This window comes from Elephas maximus, chromosome 8 (genome assembly GCF_024166365.1).
Source record: "Elephas maximus indicus isolate mEleMax1 chromosome 8, mEleMax1 primary haplotype, whole genome shotgun sequence".
NCBI classification, from domain to species: domain Eukaryota; kingdom Metazoa; phylum Chordata; class Mammalia; order Proboscidea; family Elephantidae; genus Elephas; species Elephas maximus.
In genome coordinates, this window is record NC_064826.1 from 16,855,640 (window position 1) to 16,873,531 (window position 17,892).

At 41.1% G+C, this 17,892-nt stretch overlaps 1 protein-coding gene across 1 annotated transcript in view; it reads left to right on the top strand.

Annotated features, from left to right (window-relative positions):
• The window catches only part of CHCHD3 (coiled-coil-helix-coiled-coil-helix domain containing 3), a 335,977-nt gene that overhangs the window by 108,944 nt on the left and 209,141 nt on the right, over window positions 1–17,892 (top strand). The window contains exon 4 of the mRNA XM_049894661.1: window positions 15,997–16,108. Within this exon, the coding sequence (XP_049750618.1) occupies window positions 15,997–16,108 (112 nt within the window). The remainder of the gene's footprint in view (window positions 1–15,996; window positions 16,109–17,892) is intronic.

A 17,892-nucleotide genomic window follows, 5' to 3' on the forward strand; every position in this document is an offset into this window, starting at 1 on the left:
AAGAGGTTGGCAGTTCGAATCCACCAGCCACTTCTTGGAAACTCCGTGGGGCGGTCCTACTCTGTCCTATAGGGTTGCTATGAGTCGGAATCGACTTGACGGCAGTGGATTTGGTTTTGGTTTTTAAATGCTTTAATAACCCTTTGGTGTTTTAAAAAACTAAGATATAATAGAAATTTTAAAAGTGGAGAGAATTCGAGGGGGTTGGAGGCTTGGGTACACCTCTGCTGTCCTCTTCTTTCAATTTCAGTCTGATTGTTTGTTGTTTGTTGCTGAGGAGTTGGCCCCTGAATCATGGTGACCCCACGCATAATGGAATGAAAAGTTGCCTGGTCCTGCATCATCCCCCTGATTGGTCACGGAATGGACCATTGTGATCCATAGGGTTTTCCTTGGCTGATTTTCAGAAGTAGATTGCCAGGCCTTTCTCCCTAGCCCATCTTAGTCTGGAAGCTCTGCTGAAACCTGTTCAGCATCATAGCAACATGCAAGCCTCCAATGACAGATGGCTGGTGGCTGTGAATGAGGTGCATTGGCTAGGACTCGAACCCAGGTCTCCCGCTTGTAAGGTGAGAATTCTGCCATGTAACCACCAATGCCTATCAGTCTAATTACCATCTGCTTATTCTTGTAAGATTTCGCAGGTGGATGTGAGCCAGTGGGTTAGCTTTGCCGTGCCATTACGCAAGGATCAACAGAGCTGGCCCAGTCCTGAATGTCCCTGAGAATGCCTGTTGGTTATCCTGTCCCTGTTGACTGGTTTGGGTGGGTGGTGGGGAGATGAAACAGAGAGACTTTCTCCTTGTTCCCTTGACAGGGAGCTGCACACTTGCCAGCTGGTGGTATACTGTTGGGCCAGGGGCAGAGACAGCTCTGTCCCCCACCACTCAGAAGGTGCCTGTTCGGAAGGTAGCCCAGCAGCTGGGCCTGAGCCTGGTGAGTAGGAAGGTGAAGATAAGAAGTCACCTATGGGACGCAGCAGCTGGAGAGAAAGAGGCAAACAAGAAGAGCACCAGAAAAGCGGCTTTTAGCAAGAACTGGTAGAGTGTTTCACTGGTGCTTTCGATGTTTGTAGTGTTGACAACGATTGCTACTCGATTGTAAGACACAATCAGTTTTAAGATTCATCTTGATTTCATGGATATTAAGATATGTGTGTGTGAAGAAACCCATGCATGCTTTATTTGATCAAATAGATTAAATTCTAGAAGGAGAGAAAATAAAAAAAGACATATAGGAGAGGCAGTAATTAAATGATATAAAACAATTCACTGAAAAGGAGTCTGCAGATCGAAAGGGTTCTTTTTATTCCGGGAGCGATTGGTGAGAGAAAGTTCACACCTAGTCATACACTGCTGAAGTTTCTGAGTTCTGAGGATAAGGAGAATATCTTAAAAGCCCTGGACAGAAAGAATCAATAATTCGTAAAGGAAATGGGACCAGACTGGGTTTAGACTTTTCTTCAGTCACACTGGAAACTAGAAGATGGAGTGACAAGTACAGATTACTAAGAAAAAGGATCGAAACCCCCAGATTCTCTGCTGAGATCTCATTTACCGGTCAGGGTGAAAATAAGAGACTATATGTTATATGTGTATAGAACGATTTAGAGAATTTATTAATGTTCATAGCTAGCAGTCAGAGTCCATTAAGGAGACAAGAGAATTTAATGTAAGAATTGTCGATGAGGCATTGAAGAACTGAAAAGGCAAAGAAAAAAACAAGAATTCTAAGGCAGCAACGTTGAAATATAATGTGAGCTATCTATGAAATTAAAAAATTTCTAGTAGCCATGTCAAAAAAAAAAAAAAGAGAAATGGGTGAAAATAATTTTATTATATTTTATTTTACCCAGTATATTACCACTACCCCATATATTGTCATTTTAACATATAATCATTATAAAATACATTAGTGACAGATCTTACATTCATTCATACTAAGTTTTCAAAATCCAGTGTGTATTTTACACTTGGCACCACATCTGAGTTTGGACTAGCCACATTTTGTGTGCTCACTTGCCACATGTGGCTAGTGGCTGCTCTGTTGGACACTGCAGTTCTAAGGACCCCCAGGGGTAGCACTGGCGGGAAGCAGCCACCACCCCGAGGCTGGAGGACACTGGAAGAGGTAGGAGTTGTTAAAACATTGCAGCTTTAAGGAGGGGGCTCTGTTGAACTGTAGCTCAGACCTCTGAGCAGAGGTTGATGCTGGTGTCTCTGAGCTGGGAGAGGAGACCCATGGATCTGGGACTCTGGTTTTTGAGGAACATGCTGGTAGGGAAGGCTAGTGTCCCCAGAGATTGTGCAGTGGGGCTTATGTTACAAGCCTCCTGGCCACACTGCCAACTGGGTCCACTTGCTGCTGTGGGAGCAAAGTGCAGTCGCTGGTGTGAAGCAGTGAGGCTAAGGTGATGCCCACAAGAATAGGAGGAAAACTGGTAGGAGTTCCATTTCCTTCCTCCAGCTTTGCAGTCGCCCTCTGGCACCCCCTGTTGGCAGAGCCTAGCAGGGACCTAGCTGCAAAGCAAAAATATGGTTTGCAGAGTCCTGGCTCCAGCATTGAGAAGCAGAGACTAGAAGAAGGGTGTGAAGCTAAGAGTCAAGCTAAATACCAGTATTCTATCTTAAGAAAATATTCAAGAGTTCCAACCAAATTACAAATTAGGTAGAGCAGAACCATCAGTATAGGAGACCACGAAGAGGAAGGGAAGCACCCGTGAGTGTTATGTACATGGTGATACACTGCCAATAACTAGTATCAGTGCTAATAAGGATTCTCATCTTTGAAGGGAAAACCAGAGAATTACATGAATTTAAAAGCACTGAACTCTTCACTAAAGCTAGAGTTGGGTTGGAGAAAAATCAAAGTATTCAAGTAGTTTTGTCTTTTTGGGTTTGCAGGGGTAGTGGTTGAGAAAATAGTCAGAATTATGTTTTTAAACAACAGTAGAGAAAAAAGTGTGTGAGTGTTAGAAAAGGAGCAACTAGTGGAATGAAAAAAATACCCCAGATTTTGTTAATTAAAAAGAGACCGGGGAAGAGAGTGTATAAACCAAAATGAAACCTGGTGCCGTTGAGTTGATTCCGACTCATAGTGACCCCATAGGACAGAGCAGAACTGCCCCATAAGGTTTCCAAGGAGCGCCTGGTGGATTCGAACTACCGACCTTTTGGTTAGCAGCCGTAGCTTTTAACCACTACGGCACCAGGACCTTGATAGAACCAGGAAACCAAGGAACAAGAAAAGGAGATAACAAAGTGAAATTAGTAGTAAACATATAAAGTGGAATAAAAATTAAGTGTATCAGTTGTTATACTGTTAATCATTGTGACTGGGCAGAACTACCCGTTTAAAGATCAAGGCTGTCAGATTATGTTAAAACACACACACACAAAGAACTATGTAATACTTATGTGAAGTACGCTTAAAACAACATAATTTATTTTAACCTTCATAAAGGTTAAAAAGTAACGGACTGGTAGAGCTCTACCAAACAAAATAGAAATACGGTAAAGAAGCACAGTCATTTAATGAAAAACACTGTGTATGAAGACAGCAGTCATTGACCTTTTATGCATCAGACACATTAGCAGCTCAGTATATGAATCAAAAATGATAAAAAATTCAAAGAGTATTTGATTTAAAAAAAATAGTAAAAGAGTGTGTAATCATTCTTTAAAAATGTTTACTCTGTCTCTGATGGAGGAGGAATACACTAAGCTTTAACATGAAAGCATCTACCATGAAAAGAGATGACCAGTCTGAGGGGGAGTACAAGGGCCAACCCACACCCCTCTGTCAGCTCCACAACTGAGAGGCTAAATCCAGGTGGAAAGCGAGAGATTGCAGCTTGGCTCAAGCCTGAAGGTCCTTCTTTGAAAAAGAAAAGTATTGATTGTTTTCCTATAGAAGTCTTAGAATGGAACGGGAATGTTTGCTCTCTCTGGCCAAAGTCTTCCAAAGACTTACTGCCAACGTCATTTCAAAATACAAGGACTCCTGGCAAAAATATGTCCTTTATGAAAAATATATATAAACATAAGTGTAAAACAATGTGAAAGGCTTGCTATATGTTATACATGCATAAGTACATCGAGGCTCTCTGATTTCCTCACGGCTTTATTTATTTATTTATTTTGAGTTCTTTCTATGAGAACTCACCCAGGTGGCCGAGCCAGAAATATCGCTCTATCTACCGTCCTTTAGGAAGAAGCCATCTGTGAGGGATTGAATTGTGCCCCCTGCACCCCCCCAAAAAATATGTGTTGTAAACCCTACTAAACCTCTTGTTATAATCCCATTTGGGAATGGGTTGTCTTTGTTATGTTAATGAGACAGTATTAGTGTAGGATGTGTTTTGAGTCATTTTCTTTTGAGATACAAAAGCAAGGAAGTGAAGAAGCACAACTGGGGGAAGATAGATGCCTACCCCTTGAAAATCGTCAAGGACCCCAGGAACAAAAGCTGAATGACACAAGAGACAGAGAGCCTCCCCCTAGAGGTGGCATCCTGAATTCAAGACCTGTAGTCTGTTAAACTGTGAGAAAATAAATTTCTGCTGACTAAGACACCATCTCTCCTTGTCATCTGTCCAGGGATCAAGTGTCACTTTGTGTGGGGCCAGTGCTTGCCAGAAGAGTTTCTCGTTTCCCAGTGGGTCCCATGAAGGGGATTTGCCATGAAGATACCTGCATTTGACCCAAAGTTCTGTTTCCCTCCCGTGGACTTTATGATTGTCCTCCTCTAGTATCTTAGCAGATCCACAGCTTCAGCACCCATCCGTCTAGGGGATGTTACCAAGGAGAGGGGTGTAGATGACTTTCTAAACAAGTCTTCAGTGAGATGCACTCTTGCAGGGCCTTTCCCTTCCACAACTTGCGTGACACAGCTCATTGTCAAGCCCTGCTGATGCAGCATAACTAACAGCATGTGACCGCCTCCCTGCCTTCACCACTATTTAGTTGTGTTTTGAGTATTATGACAATTGATATATAATTTAAGACAAGAAGTTATTACTTTGGTTTAAGATGCCTCTAAATACTCAGTTCAAGCCTGATAAAGAAGCAGCTATGGGTCATTCAATTAGAGGGAAGCGGATGAGTGCTTTGGGGTGTGTAGAACTCCCTTCTAGGGAGCTTAATTATGAAATCCTAAGGGAGAGTGGGTCCAAGGCCAAAGATAGGATGACATTAACTTGTGAACGGAAATCAGAATACTTTCAAGGATAATGTATTTTTTCAGTACAGTAGGAGAAAATATTTGATAAGATGGTTTCAGAAAAACTAGGACAGGTGGGGGTGGTGGTTGTTAGGTGCTGTCAAGTTGGTTCTGACTCATAGCAGCCCTGTGCACAACAGAACAAAACACTGCCCGGTCCTGTGCCATCCTCACAGTTGTTATGCTTGAGCCCACGTTGCAGCCACTGTGTCAATCCAGCTAATTGAGGGTCTTCCTTTTCTTTGCTGACCCTCTGCTTTACCATGCATGGTGTCCATTTCCAGGGACTGATCCCTCCTGATAACATGTCCAAAGTATGTGAGATGTAGTCTCGCCATCCTTGCATCTAAGAAGCATTGTGGCTGTACTTTTCCCAAGACAGATTTGTTCATTCTTTTGGCAGTCCATGGTGTATTCGTTACTCTTCACCAACACCACAATTCAAAGGCATCCGTTCTTCTGTCTTCCTTATTCATTGCACGGCTTTTACTTGCATGTGAGGTGATTGAAAACACCATGGCTTGGGTCAGGCACACCTTAGTTTTCAAGGTGACATCTTTGCGTTTCAATACTTTAAAGAGGTCTTTTGCAGCATGTTTGCCCAATGCAGTACGTCTTTTGATTTCTTGACTGCTACTTCCACGGGTGTTGATTGTGGGTCTAAGTAAAATGAAGTCCTTTACAACTGCAGTCTTTTCTCCATTGATCATGATGGTGGTTATTGGCCCAGTTTGAGGATTTTTGTTTTCTTTATATTGCGGTTTATTCCATAGTGAAGGCTATGATCTTTGATCTTCATCAGTAAGTGCTTCAAGTGCTCTTAACTTTCAGCAAGCAAGGTCGTGTCATCTGCATAATGCAAGTTGTTAATGAGTCTTTCTCCAATCCTGATGGCCCGTTCTTCTTCATATAGTCCGTCTTCTCAGATTATTTACCCAGCATACAGATTGAATAGGTGTGGTGAAAGGGCACTAGGCTTACTAGGTTGGGTGAATGGGTACAACCCCGATGAACACCTTTCCTGACTTTAAACCATGCAGTATCCCCTTGCTCTGTTCTAAGGACTGCCTCTTGATCTATGTACAGATTCCTCAAGAGCACAATTAAGTGTTCTGGAATTACCATTCTTCGCAATGTTATCCATTTATAGGTAGTACTAGTTCCCAAATGAGAACTAGGTACAAAGTGATATAAAAATTATAAACAGGAGATCATCTAGAATGAGGAGATGGAAGCAGCTCTGACCATCTGATTATACCTGCTGCTATTGATTTTGACTCTTAAAGACCTTATAGGACAGAGTAGAACTGCCTCATATGGTTTCCAAAGCTATAATCTACAGGAGCAGACTGCCACATCTTTCTCCCATGAAACAAATGGTGGGTTTGAAGTGCTTACCTTTCGGTTAGCAGCCAAGCACTTAACCACTGGGCCATCAGAGCTCCTTCCATCTGATTATGGCTATGGGAAAGCCCCAATTACAGTTGTAGGCTTCTAGGTATGAATTGAGTTTTTTCCTCCTTCATCATTGTGTTGGTTATCTATTGTTGCTATAACAAAAATACCATAGGTGGTTGGCTTTAACAAAGAGAAGTTTATTCTGTCACCGACCAATACGCCAAAAGTCCGAATTCAGGACCCCGGCTCCAGGGGAAGCCTTTCTCTCTCTGTCGACTCCGGAGGAAGGTTGTTGTCATCAGTCTTCCTTTGGTCTGGGAGCATCTCAGCGGAGGAACCTCAGGTCTAAAGGACATGCTCTGCTCCCGGCGCTGCTTTCTTGGTAGTATGAGGTCCCCCATCTCTCTGCTCACTTCTCTCTTTTATATCTCAAAAGAGGTTGGCTTAAGACACTATCTAATCTTGTAGATCTTGTCAGCATAACTTCCACTAATCCATTGCATTACATCATGGTGATAGAATTTACAACACATAGGGAAAGCACATCAGATGACAAAATGATAGACAGTCATACAATACTGGGAATCATGACGTAGCCAAGTTGACAGATATTTTCAGGGGACACCATTTAATCCATGGCAATCATTTTGAAAGCTACTCAGAAAAATCTCTGGATTGTGACTAAATTTTAGTGAGTTAAAATAAAACCACTTTTCTTTTTTCATGTTCTTGTGGCAGGGAAGGAAACCCTGATCGTTATATTCTCAACGCCATTTTAAGTGGTATTTCCATAGAAGCACAGATGACCAAAATAAATGTTCTCTTTATTACGTTCTGAACCATGTCATGATGCTGGTTAAATACTGGCGCTTTACTGTACGCTTTGGTAGACTGGAAATCATTCAACTTTTTAAGTGCTGGTTATTGCTGCATTACCATTATATAAAAAGTACCTATGTTCCATCATATTTATTAAAAAATGCTCATCTTTTAAGAATATTTATTGAATACCTGCTGAGAGCTAGGCACTATTTAGCGGTCGGGTTACACTGGTACTTAAGAAAAAGTTCTTACCCCCATAGAGCTTATATTCTCACGGTATATGCATTTGTGTGTGTGTTTTTGTGTGAGATGTAAGAATGCAAGCTGCAAAGTCAGGTGACCTGTGTTTAATCCTGGCTACCCTTCTCACTGCTGTTGTGACCTTTGGGCATATTACTTATGACCTCTCTAAGTCTTGGTTTGAGGGCAATAGCAGTTGGGTGGTAGAATTCTCACCTTCCATGTGGGAGACCCAGGTTTGTTTCCCGGCCAGTGCACCTCATGTGTAGTCACCACCTGTCCCTCAGTGGAGGTTTGCGTGTTGCCATGATGTTGAACAGGTAGTTTTCAGCAGAGCTTGCAGACTGAGGCTAGGAAGAAAGGTCTGGCAATCTACTGTTGAAAATCAGCCAGTGGAAACTCTATGCATCACAGCAGTCTGATCTGCCTGCCATTGATCATAGAGATGTTGTAGTACCAGGAAACATTTTGTTCCACTGTACATGGGGTCACCATGAGTGGGGAGCCCAACTCCATGGCAACTAGTAACAACAACAAGCCTTGGTTTTGCAAAACCTCTTTGTGCCTTAGCTTCCTCATCTGAAAAGGAACAACCTGTTCCACAGGGTTGTTGTGGGGATTGAATGCGTTACTGTCCCTCAGGTGCTTATTGCTGTGTCTGACACAGGGTTAACATTAATAAATTTATTTTATAATTATAAACTTGTTTATAATTATATATTTTATAACATAATTCTGAGCATTTATTAATAAATGTTAACTCTCTCTTACACGCGTAGATATCATACATGAATATGACATGACTATATTATGTAATTCATGCTCACGTGTTTATTTTGGAATATCAATCCATGTACATTTTCTTCAAGGACTTGAAATCATTTGAGCTGAGAAGTGTTAAGCTTGCTATGTACTTTTATTTTTGAAAAGTCTTATTAATAGAAAGCCATACACTTGTTCTGTCATTATTTTTAATAGTCTAGTAATTAGTTCGTTGAATTACCCAGCTCAGCTTTTCTGTTTAAAAATGACTAGTAAACAGTATTTTAAATGCTGGTTCAGCATGTTCTGACAAAGTACGATGCATTAAAATAAAATTCATCATTAGCATTAAGAATGACCTTTGAGGTTGTAGTCACTCATTTTTCTTTTCCAGTGTTTGAAACAGTCTTTCTGAGTCAAGTGCATTGCAGTACTTTGCAGATATTGTCTGTGTATAATGGTCATAGCTCAATTTTAGATAAATCATGTAGTCAAATCACTTATCTCTAACAATCTTGGTTCCCCATTTATTCTCACCCATTATCTGAGGTTCTTATCAGCTTTCCCTTCAGTGGTATAATGGCCTTGTATATTAAATTATAAAGTAATTTTCTAAGCTAGAATTGTACAGAATTACTTATGTGTCAGCTTACATGAAGATTAATCTGAGTGTTTGTGAGTGGCCAAAAGAGCAGTACCCAAGTTCAGAGAAATGTTTAGGGCCACTGAAAACGAAAGCACTTTGGAAAAGAGTGGGTAATAATTTAGACTCCAGCAAACTTAAACTTGAGATAGTGAGAACAAGTAGAGCTTATTTTAAAATAATTATAAATAGCATAAGATTTAAAAACTGCTGTTATGTGACCCTAAAGGTGATTAATGGAAAAGAATTCCCATAGTGGGGTTAACTCTCTAGGGGGTTTCAGAGCATAGCTTTGGCAGTCAGACGAGGGTGTTTCATGTCTTGGGTTTGCTTCTCCACATCTCAGCTTTTCTCATTTAAAAAATAGAAATAGGAATCCTTTCCTCGTGGAGGAGAATAAAATTTAATATAAAAAAGATGCCTAGCTAAAGTTATCTTTAAAATGTACTCCTTTAAAACCTTTAGGTTTATGTGGAATCAGATACTATTGGCTGGTTTTTACACAGGGGCCGAAATACTTAGAACTAGATTTTATATACCAGATGCCTGTAAGAGTGGAATGTATGTGAGTAGTTTATTTTTTCCCCTTTAAAAGGACACGTTGTAATAACATTCGTTATAGGAGATTTGGCTGCTTTCTAGAAACTCATTTCACTGGTGTATGTTAAGTCTCTCAACTGATTGAGAATGTGCTGAGAAGGAAGAGCTAAGTTGCTGGGGCTTGAGGTATAAGGGCAGAGCCGACTGGTATTTGTTTCATTAAGCTTAGGCAAGCTATCCAATTACTTAATGCAAATAAGAAAAGTTTACACTAAACTCCTTCTTCCTTGCTTAAAACTCTAGAGAATTTAAATGAGGAGAGATATGTATTTAAAAGAAGGAAATTTAAATGAAACTTAAATCGGGGGCTTAATGTAGAATAATATTAGAGTAGGAGATCTGGAATCATACGTGGGAAATGCCAATAAATAAGAAAGAGAGTGTATTCTCCGAGGTACTTGGTGCGTTTAGTTTTGTTTTGAGATAATTCTTAAATCTTTGGGAACCCAAGTTAATAATGAAAGACAGTTTATTTTATGCCACCTTTTCACCTAACAAACCCAGAACCAAACCCAAACCTACTGCCATCGAGTTAATTCCAATCCATAGCAACATAGGACAGAGTAAAGCTGCCCCATAGGGTTTCCAAGGAGTGCTGGTAGATTTGAACTGCTGACCTCTGGGTTAGCAGCCATAGTTCTTAACCCTGTGCCAACAACGGCCTTAAATATGACGAGGTGCCTTGCATTGGCGACAAGAGCTTAGCCTTTCTTTCCCCTCGGGAGTGTTTACAAAACAACCTGGCTTCTGATTTTAAAGCTTCGCACCATTGGGCAGTAGCGTTCGGAGAGTCCCAGAAAGCAAGGCCATCTCATTTGGCTCAAAATAAGACAAAAATTTGTTGACCACACGGACAGCCACCTTTTGTATGTTGCTGTTGAATAGAATAGCTTTATGGCAGATAAAGCTGACCAAGAGGAAGCTCTCCGAAAAGAATTGTTTCTGAAAACGTAAGTAGTTCCTTTTTAGCCAAGTGGCTGTAGTTCATTAAATGATTTACGTGAATCAGTGGGAGAGTATAGTGCTTAGAAGAAAATATTGCTGTAAATCGATTATCTGGGGAGAGAGTCCGGGAAGTCGGGAATAGCATAGTTCAGAAATGTCTGATCTATTGCTGTTACTTCCAAAGGCACTGGATGAAATGAAACCTCAGTACACGGTTCATCCGAAACTGTCCTCCAAAACAGTTTGAAAGAAAGTAAAACTCTATGTGTTACCGGGTGGAAACCCCAGATTCCTACTTGGCGTGACTCAAATTGGCTAGTAAATGAGAGACTGAGGTGGGAGAACAAGAAAGGCACCTTAATGTGGTTGTACAAGGAAATGGAGCCAGTTGGTGCATCCTGCTGCCAAGACTGCTCGCCAAGGGCAGGCAGGCAGGTTACTTTAAAGGAGTTTACAGGTAGAGAGTTCCTACAAGTTATGTCAGCAACATTCTTAATCATACTGTGCAGGTGCAGTGGGGTTTACAAAGACCCTCCAAGTACAAAAAAACCCAAACCAAATTCGTTGTTGTCAAGTAGATTCCGACTCATAGTGACCCTATATAGCAGGATTCAAATGGAGAGCTGAAGGGGTGGTGGTGGGGGGGTGGGGGGGTGGGGGGTGGGGGGGCGGGGGGTGGGGATGTGTGGGGGGTGGTGGGGGGGGTGGGGATGTGGGGGGTGGGGATGGTGAGGGGGGTGGGGTGGGGGCGGGGTGGGGGGGTGGGGAGAGCCCAGCAAAGGAAAGGATTTTGCAGTATAGCACTGTAAGGGAGGAAGCCAGGTAAAGAATACAGCACTGTGGGGCTCTGTCTCGTTTGCAAAGGTAAAGTTAAGCTTTTCGGATCCCTCTAGAACCTTGTACTAATTTTTCATTCGTAATTGTGTGTGTGTGTGTGTGTGTGTGTGTGTGTGTGTTTTAAAAGAGCCACGTCAGAGACCCTGGGTCTGCCAGTCTTTGGGCATCTAAAACAGCAGCCAGAGAGACATTTGTTCCCTAATTCCCTGGACCTGACTAAGGTTTTCTCTGTCTAAGACACTTTCTCCTTTCCCACATTGCTCAGTTAATTTCCTTTAGATATTAATTCAGATATCAGTCCTCACCTGTATACTTTCATAGCAACCTCACTTTTTTAAAAAATGCATTTATGACGGTTTATAATGACGCTTCATGAGGGTAGCCACTGTGTCTTTTGCTCACTGTTTTATTCTCAGTCAGGCTGGATTTGTGAATCCCATTTGCTCTGATCTAGTGTACAGTTTTTATCACTTTTGGGTTTTTCAGCCTAGAGGACATTAGAAGGAAACTGTAAGGATGAGAGTGGAAATCTAAGTGCCCATTGAGTAAAAATTATGAAATTTGGAGATAATACCCCTTTGTTTTATTATTCCTATCCCCGCCGCTTCCAGAGTTTTTATGGAATGGGAAATAAAATGTTTAAGGTAAGGTATTTGTAGAATTTTTAGCTACAAGGGACCTTAAGATTACATAGTTCAGCCTTTGAATTTTAAAGCTAGAAAAACTAAATTGGTGATAGGTAATGAGGATTTATTTTTGGCCCTATTGTCAAACTCCCTGAAGATACAAAAATCTGTTTCTTAAACAATCACTGTTACAGACTGCTTTTACTTAATTTTTTTTTCAGACATTCCTTTAGAGTGAATTATTTGAGATTTTGTGCAGTTATATTTATAAAGATAAATGAAAATAACTAAAAATTTATTAAGAAAGAAAAGTAATTTTCTCTTGAATCAATTCAGGCCTCTCCCAATCTCTGCATACAAGAGTCAAGCACAGTTGGGTCTTGGTGTTTGAATGGCTCTGGAATGTTGTGGAATACACAACACCCTACCCTTCAGGGTTATGTAGTGTAGCCTAGAACTTTATCACTGGTAGGCTACATATAACATGACAGCTAGGCCTTTGCAGGGCTCAGCCTGTCCCTCTAGTTGTTTCTTATATCCCTCAGTCTTCTCTTTTCTGCAGCCTGTTTTCCATTTTCGTTTTTGGTTGGAAGTATGCCATTCATGCATGGCTGGATTCACTGAGTGATTGTTGAGCATTTCCTGTATGGCAGGCACTGTTGTAAGCACTGGGGATATAACAGTGAATGACAACAGACCCAAGTCCCTGCCCTTATGGAGCTAACAGACAAATGGGAAAAGGAATAAAGGAGCATGAGAAAGGAGAGGGCGGCTAGAGTCAATAGAGTCAGCTTTGAGTGTCAATAGAGTCAGCTTTCCATTTTAGAGGTCTTTGAAGATAATAAAAAATAAGGCAAACTTCTTGGCAAAAAAAAAAAAGCAAAAGATGGAGATTACAAAGCTGTATGTGATCGCGGTGTATGTAGTAAATTTTGACTTTTTTTTTTGGTTCCTGTTCTATTAGGAAGCCAGTGGTTACTCTGTACTCCTGACCCCATGGTGGGCACCATCATTATTGCTTCTACCTACCTAACATCTGTCAAGTGCTTATTATGTTACAGGCATTGTGCTAAGTGCCTTGTGTACATAGAACCCTGTAAGGTAGGCATTACCCCAATCCATTTTACTGATGAGATGAACAGGGCCCAGGGAGGTTAATTAAGGTACTTACTCAGCTGGTAAGTGGTAGGTAGGGCCTTGATTTGGAGCTGGGAGTCCAACTCTAGAGTTTGTACCAAGCGTCGCAAGCTAAATAGCCTTTATTTTTATTATAATGTTCAAGGCTTTTGCACTCGTATTTTTGCCTCCTTTTTACTAACTTGCCAGAATTTTATGATCCTATATTTCTTAAAGTTGAGCCACCTGTGACTCCATTTTCAATTTATATTCAAATAAATTCAGTTAGAAAAAACATGTCATTATTGTTAAAATAAACAATGCTTTAAAATTTGTTATACAGCTAGATTTTCTCGTATCTACATCTGTAGATACGAGAAAATCTAGTTGGATAGAATTCATTTTATGTTCATAAACTAATACCCATTGCCGTCAAATTGATTCTGACTCATAGCACTTAACCACTATGCCACCTAGGGTTTCCATAAACTGAAAAAAATGTAATTTTTTGTAAAATTTTTACATATGTGAAGTGCCTAGCATAGTGCTTGGGACATACTAATTAAAACCAAAAAAACCAAACCCGCTGCCGTCAAGTTGATTCCGACTCACAGTGACCCTAAATGACAGAATAGAACTGCCCCTTAGGGTTTGGCACATACTAAGTGCTCAATACTAGATACTAAATTTTATTTTATTTTTGTTTCCACCTTACTTGTAAAGTAAGTCTTTTGCGTGCAGTTGGTATTCCTGTAAAATTGTTTTAAATACACAGTTTTGTAATTTGTATATTTAAAATTTTATAATAACCTCTGCAGTTATCAACAGAATATCCTGTGATGAGGTGCTTCATTTTCAATGTTATTCTCCTTTTATATACTTCCAGGATTTATTTGGGTAAAAGCAGACTTTGGTCATTGAGGGCATTCCTGAGAATCACCTGAGGGCCTATTAAAAAACAGGTTGCTGGGCCCACCTGAGACTTTCTAATTCCTTGGTGTGGGGTGTTATCAGAGAATTTGCCTTTTGCCAGCTGGTTCGTAGGTGATGCAGGGCTGCTGACCTAAAGAAGTGACCTGATTTCTAATTTTTACTGTTCCCTTAATTGGACATGTCCAGCGGCATTTTACTCATTGATGCCGTTGACGTTGCTGAGTTTATTGTGTGGCCCGTAGAGAAAACTGGTTTAAGTGTAGTTATACTTACTACACTAAGAAGTTTCCTGTGAGTTACTTTTGCATTAGAGAATTTCGAAGTGCAGGTTTTTATTTTTGATTATTCTTTCTCTTAAGACACAAAAACACACAGGTTTAATTTCTAGGGGAAAAGCATTACCGCGTTGGCATATATTTTACAAGGTGATTTCCCGTGTTTTAATTGATTTTGGAGAATTCCAGAGGATCAGGATGATGTAGCCATTTAAAAATAGTAACAAAACGTTATCTTTAGCTCTTTTCAGAAATCTTATAAAATGCAGATTTGACAGGCGAGTGCAACTTGAGCTTGGTGCTCCTCGTTGCTACTTACAAAGTAGATCTCATTCAGAATTTCACTCATACCAACATATCAATGTTACCTTTTCCTTTTAAAGCATAGCTTACACCTTCAGGAGTATGACAGTGTAGAGAGGTCATTCTCTCAAAGAAGGGAAGGCAACCAGAATACCTTTGTCCATGAGATCGGGCTGGAATGCGCTCTGTTCAGTGATTCCTGAATGTCTTTATGTGCCAGGCACTGTGGTGAAAATCGGTGCCAACGCAGTTTATCTTTATCCTGCACAATGAGGGGTTTTAGTGGGTTGTAATGTAATATGATCTAATTGTGTGATGAGGCTACTGATAAACCTAATGCAATCTTAGGCTTCATTAATAGAATTATTATGGTATGCTCAGCCAGGGACGTAAAAGTTCTGTGCCTTACTCTGTTAGACCACGTCTGGAGTGTTATGTTCAGTTTGGGGCTCAGGCAGAGGTGTGTCTATAGAAAATAGCGCCTATGGCTGATAGCAATTGCGATGGCGAGTAGAGACTGCTCATTGGTTTGTGCCCTGCCCCTGGGGCGTGGGGTAAGTGGCTCCCAGGGCCATCCCTGCCATACCCTGGATACACTTCTGCAGGGACCAAGTGGAGGTGTTCTAGAAGTGAGGAACCATGCTGTTGGAGGTCTAGGCATTTTTGAATATGAGGATTGTTGGCAAATGGGGGTAATTCCCTGGGAGGAGAGACATCTTACTTGTGTTACTGATTCTTTAATGTCTCCCTGTCTTGCTGTAATGTAAGATCCCGAGGACGGGGACCCGTCCATCTTGTTCACCACAAGGCCTCAGCACCTCACACGGTGCCTGGTGTGTGCTCAGTAAATATTTGAGTTGAGTCAATTTTGAAGGGAAGATGATGGCTACCTTCAAATATTTGTCATGTAGATGGCTGGTTAATTAGATTTACTACTGACATCTACAGAGGGCAGATGGAGGCACTGGGGATAGAATATTTAGGTGGGTAACTTTCAACTTTACGTAAGAACTTTGTACAACTTGGATATGTTTGCAGTTAAATTGTTAAGTTTCTTGGGTATTTGAATTCTGTTATTTTAAATATTCAGGTAGAAGCTGCATGGAGATTTACTAGAAAATATAACTGCTGTTGATGGATTATGGGCCAAGATGTTTTCAGCTATCAATACTTATTGCCATATATTTCTATCTTTTGTTTAAATATTTCACTGAAAAAAACATAATGCCAATTACTGAAGTTATCTTTCTAAGTTAGACCTTGCTTGTCTTTTCAGACTAAAGCAAGGCAAAGAACTGGACCAGGAGATGGCCAATGAGCAGTTAACCAGAGCTATTCTTCAGGAGAGGCTCTCCAGTGAGGAGGAACGCTCTAAGGCGAAGCACCTGGTAAGTATGAAAGATTCAATAGAGATTTCTTGCCCACAAGGAAATCGGAATATCTGGGAAAAGCTAAGCACTCCCTGCCAGCTTTTAGTGTGGATAGTATTCATGTTCTCTTATGCTTAGATTTTCTTGATTTTGCCTTTTATAAGTAGCTGGCAATTTGTTCAGATTAACCAACAAGGAACTTCGGAAGTATTGAAGTAAAGATCGACACAGACACCACCTGCATCTTGCCTGAAGGGCTGTTTGTTTGCTTTCTTCCCCCTTTGCTTTGGGTTTCATTGTAGTATTTGAAACCACTGGGCCAGCAGCCTAGCCTCCTTTCTCTCCCTGCTGGCAGCTGCCAGATGTTAGTCTGGGTAGGCTCCAGCAAAGGTGAGTGAGGTTTGATCCATCACTTTCTGGGCTTCAGAAAGGGGAAAAAGTAGAGCAAACGTTTTGGAGAACTATATTTTTTAAGAAGTAGTTTATTATTATTTTTTTTTACAGAAAATCTTTTTAAATATTTTAAAAGACAAGATATGGAAATGTGTTTTAAAAAATGATCAATAGCAAGAAGTAAACGTAAAAGGCAGCCATCATTGTGCCACTCTGACGTAACACGGTGTCCAGTTGAGTGTATTCTCCTCTAACCCATTACTGTCGAGTAGATTTCGACTCATAGTGACCCCTATAGGACAGAGTAGAACTGCCCTGTAGGGTTTCCAAGGCAGTAATCTTTACTGCAGCAGACTGCCACATCTTTCTCCTGCTGAGTGGCTGGTGGGTTTGAAGTTCCCCTCTAGACTACTTTTTTTCTAGTAGTCTGTTAAATCTTTGGAGCCCTGGTGGCATACTGGTTAAGTGTTTGGCTGCTAACCAAAAGGTCAGCAGTTCGAGTCCATCAGCCTCTGCTTGAAAACCGTTTGGGGCAGTTCTACTCCGTCCTTCAGGGTCACTATGAGTCGGAATCAACTCAACACCATTGGGTTTGTTTTTTTTTTGTTCATTACATATTTTAGGAGTCCTGGTAGCAAAGGGTTAAGCGCTTGAGAACTAATCAAAAGGTTGACAGTTCAAATTCACCCAGGAGCCCCATTGGAGAAAGCTGGTGATCTATCTGCTTCCCTAAAGATGACAGCCTAGAAAACCCTATGGGCCAGTTCTACTCTGTCATATGGGATTGCCGAGTCGAAAATCAAATTGATGGGCACCTGACACGACAACAGCAGCAGTAGCGACATTACATGTGTGAGAATTTGGAGGATGTTGTATATAGTGCTTAGCATCGTGAGCATTTTCTTGTATCATTGAACATTCTTCTGAAATGTACTTTTGATGGCCAAATAACATTCTGTCCTCTGGATGTAACGTAATTTGCTAACTGCTTTCCCATTGCGAGAGAAGAGTGGAGCCACCCTGGTTGAAGCCTGGAGTCCTGGCTGCCTTCTTAGGAACCCAGGTGTAACTCCCAGAACCTTTAGTGCTCATTAGAGTCCAGTTGGGAACTCACTGGAGGGACAGATGGGACCATGGAGTGGAGGACTTTGAATGCAGGTGTGAGGGGCATGTCCCTAGTTCAGCAGGCAATTGGGAATCACTGAAAATGTATCAGAAAAGGGTCATTTCTTTGAGAGGCTCACCTAGGGCCAGATGCAAATACTGAAAGTAAAAGGAAGTGAGTGTGCAATGGATCCATGTCTTCAGTGGCTGATCTGGATTGCAGTGACCCAGAACTGAGGTGCAGGACTAAGACAGACGTGCCCAAGGCTGACTGGTAGCCATCGTGAGGGCAGCACTTACACTGA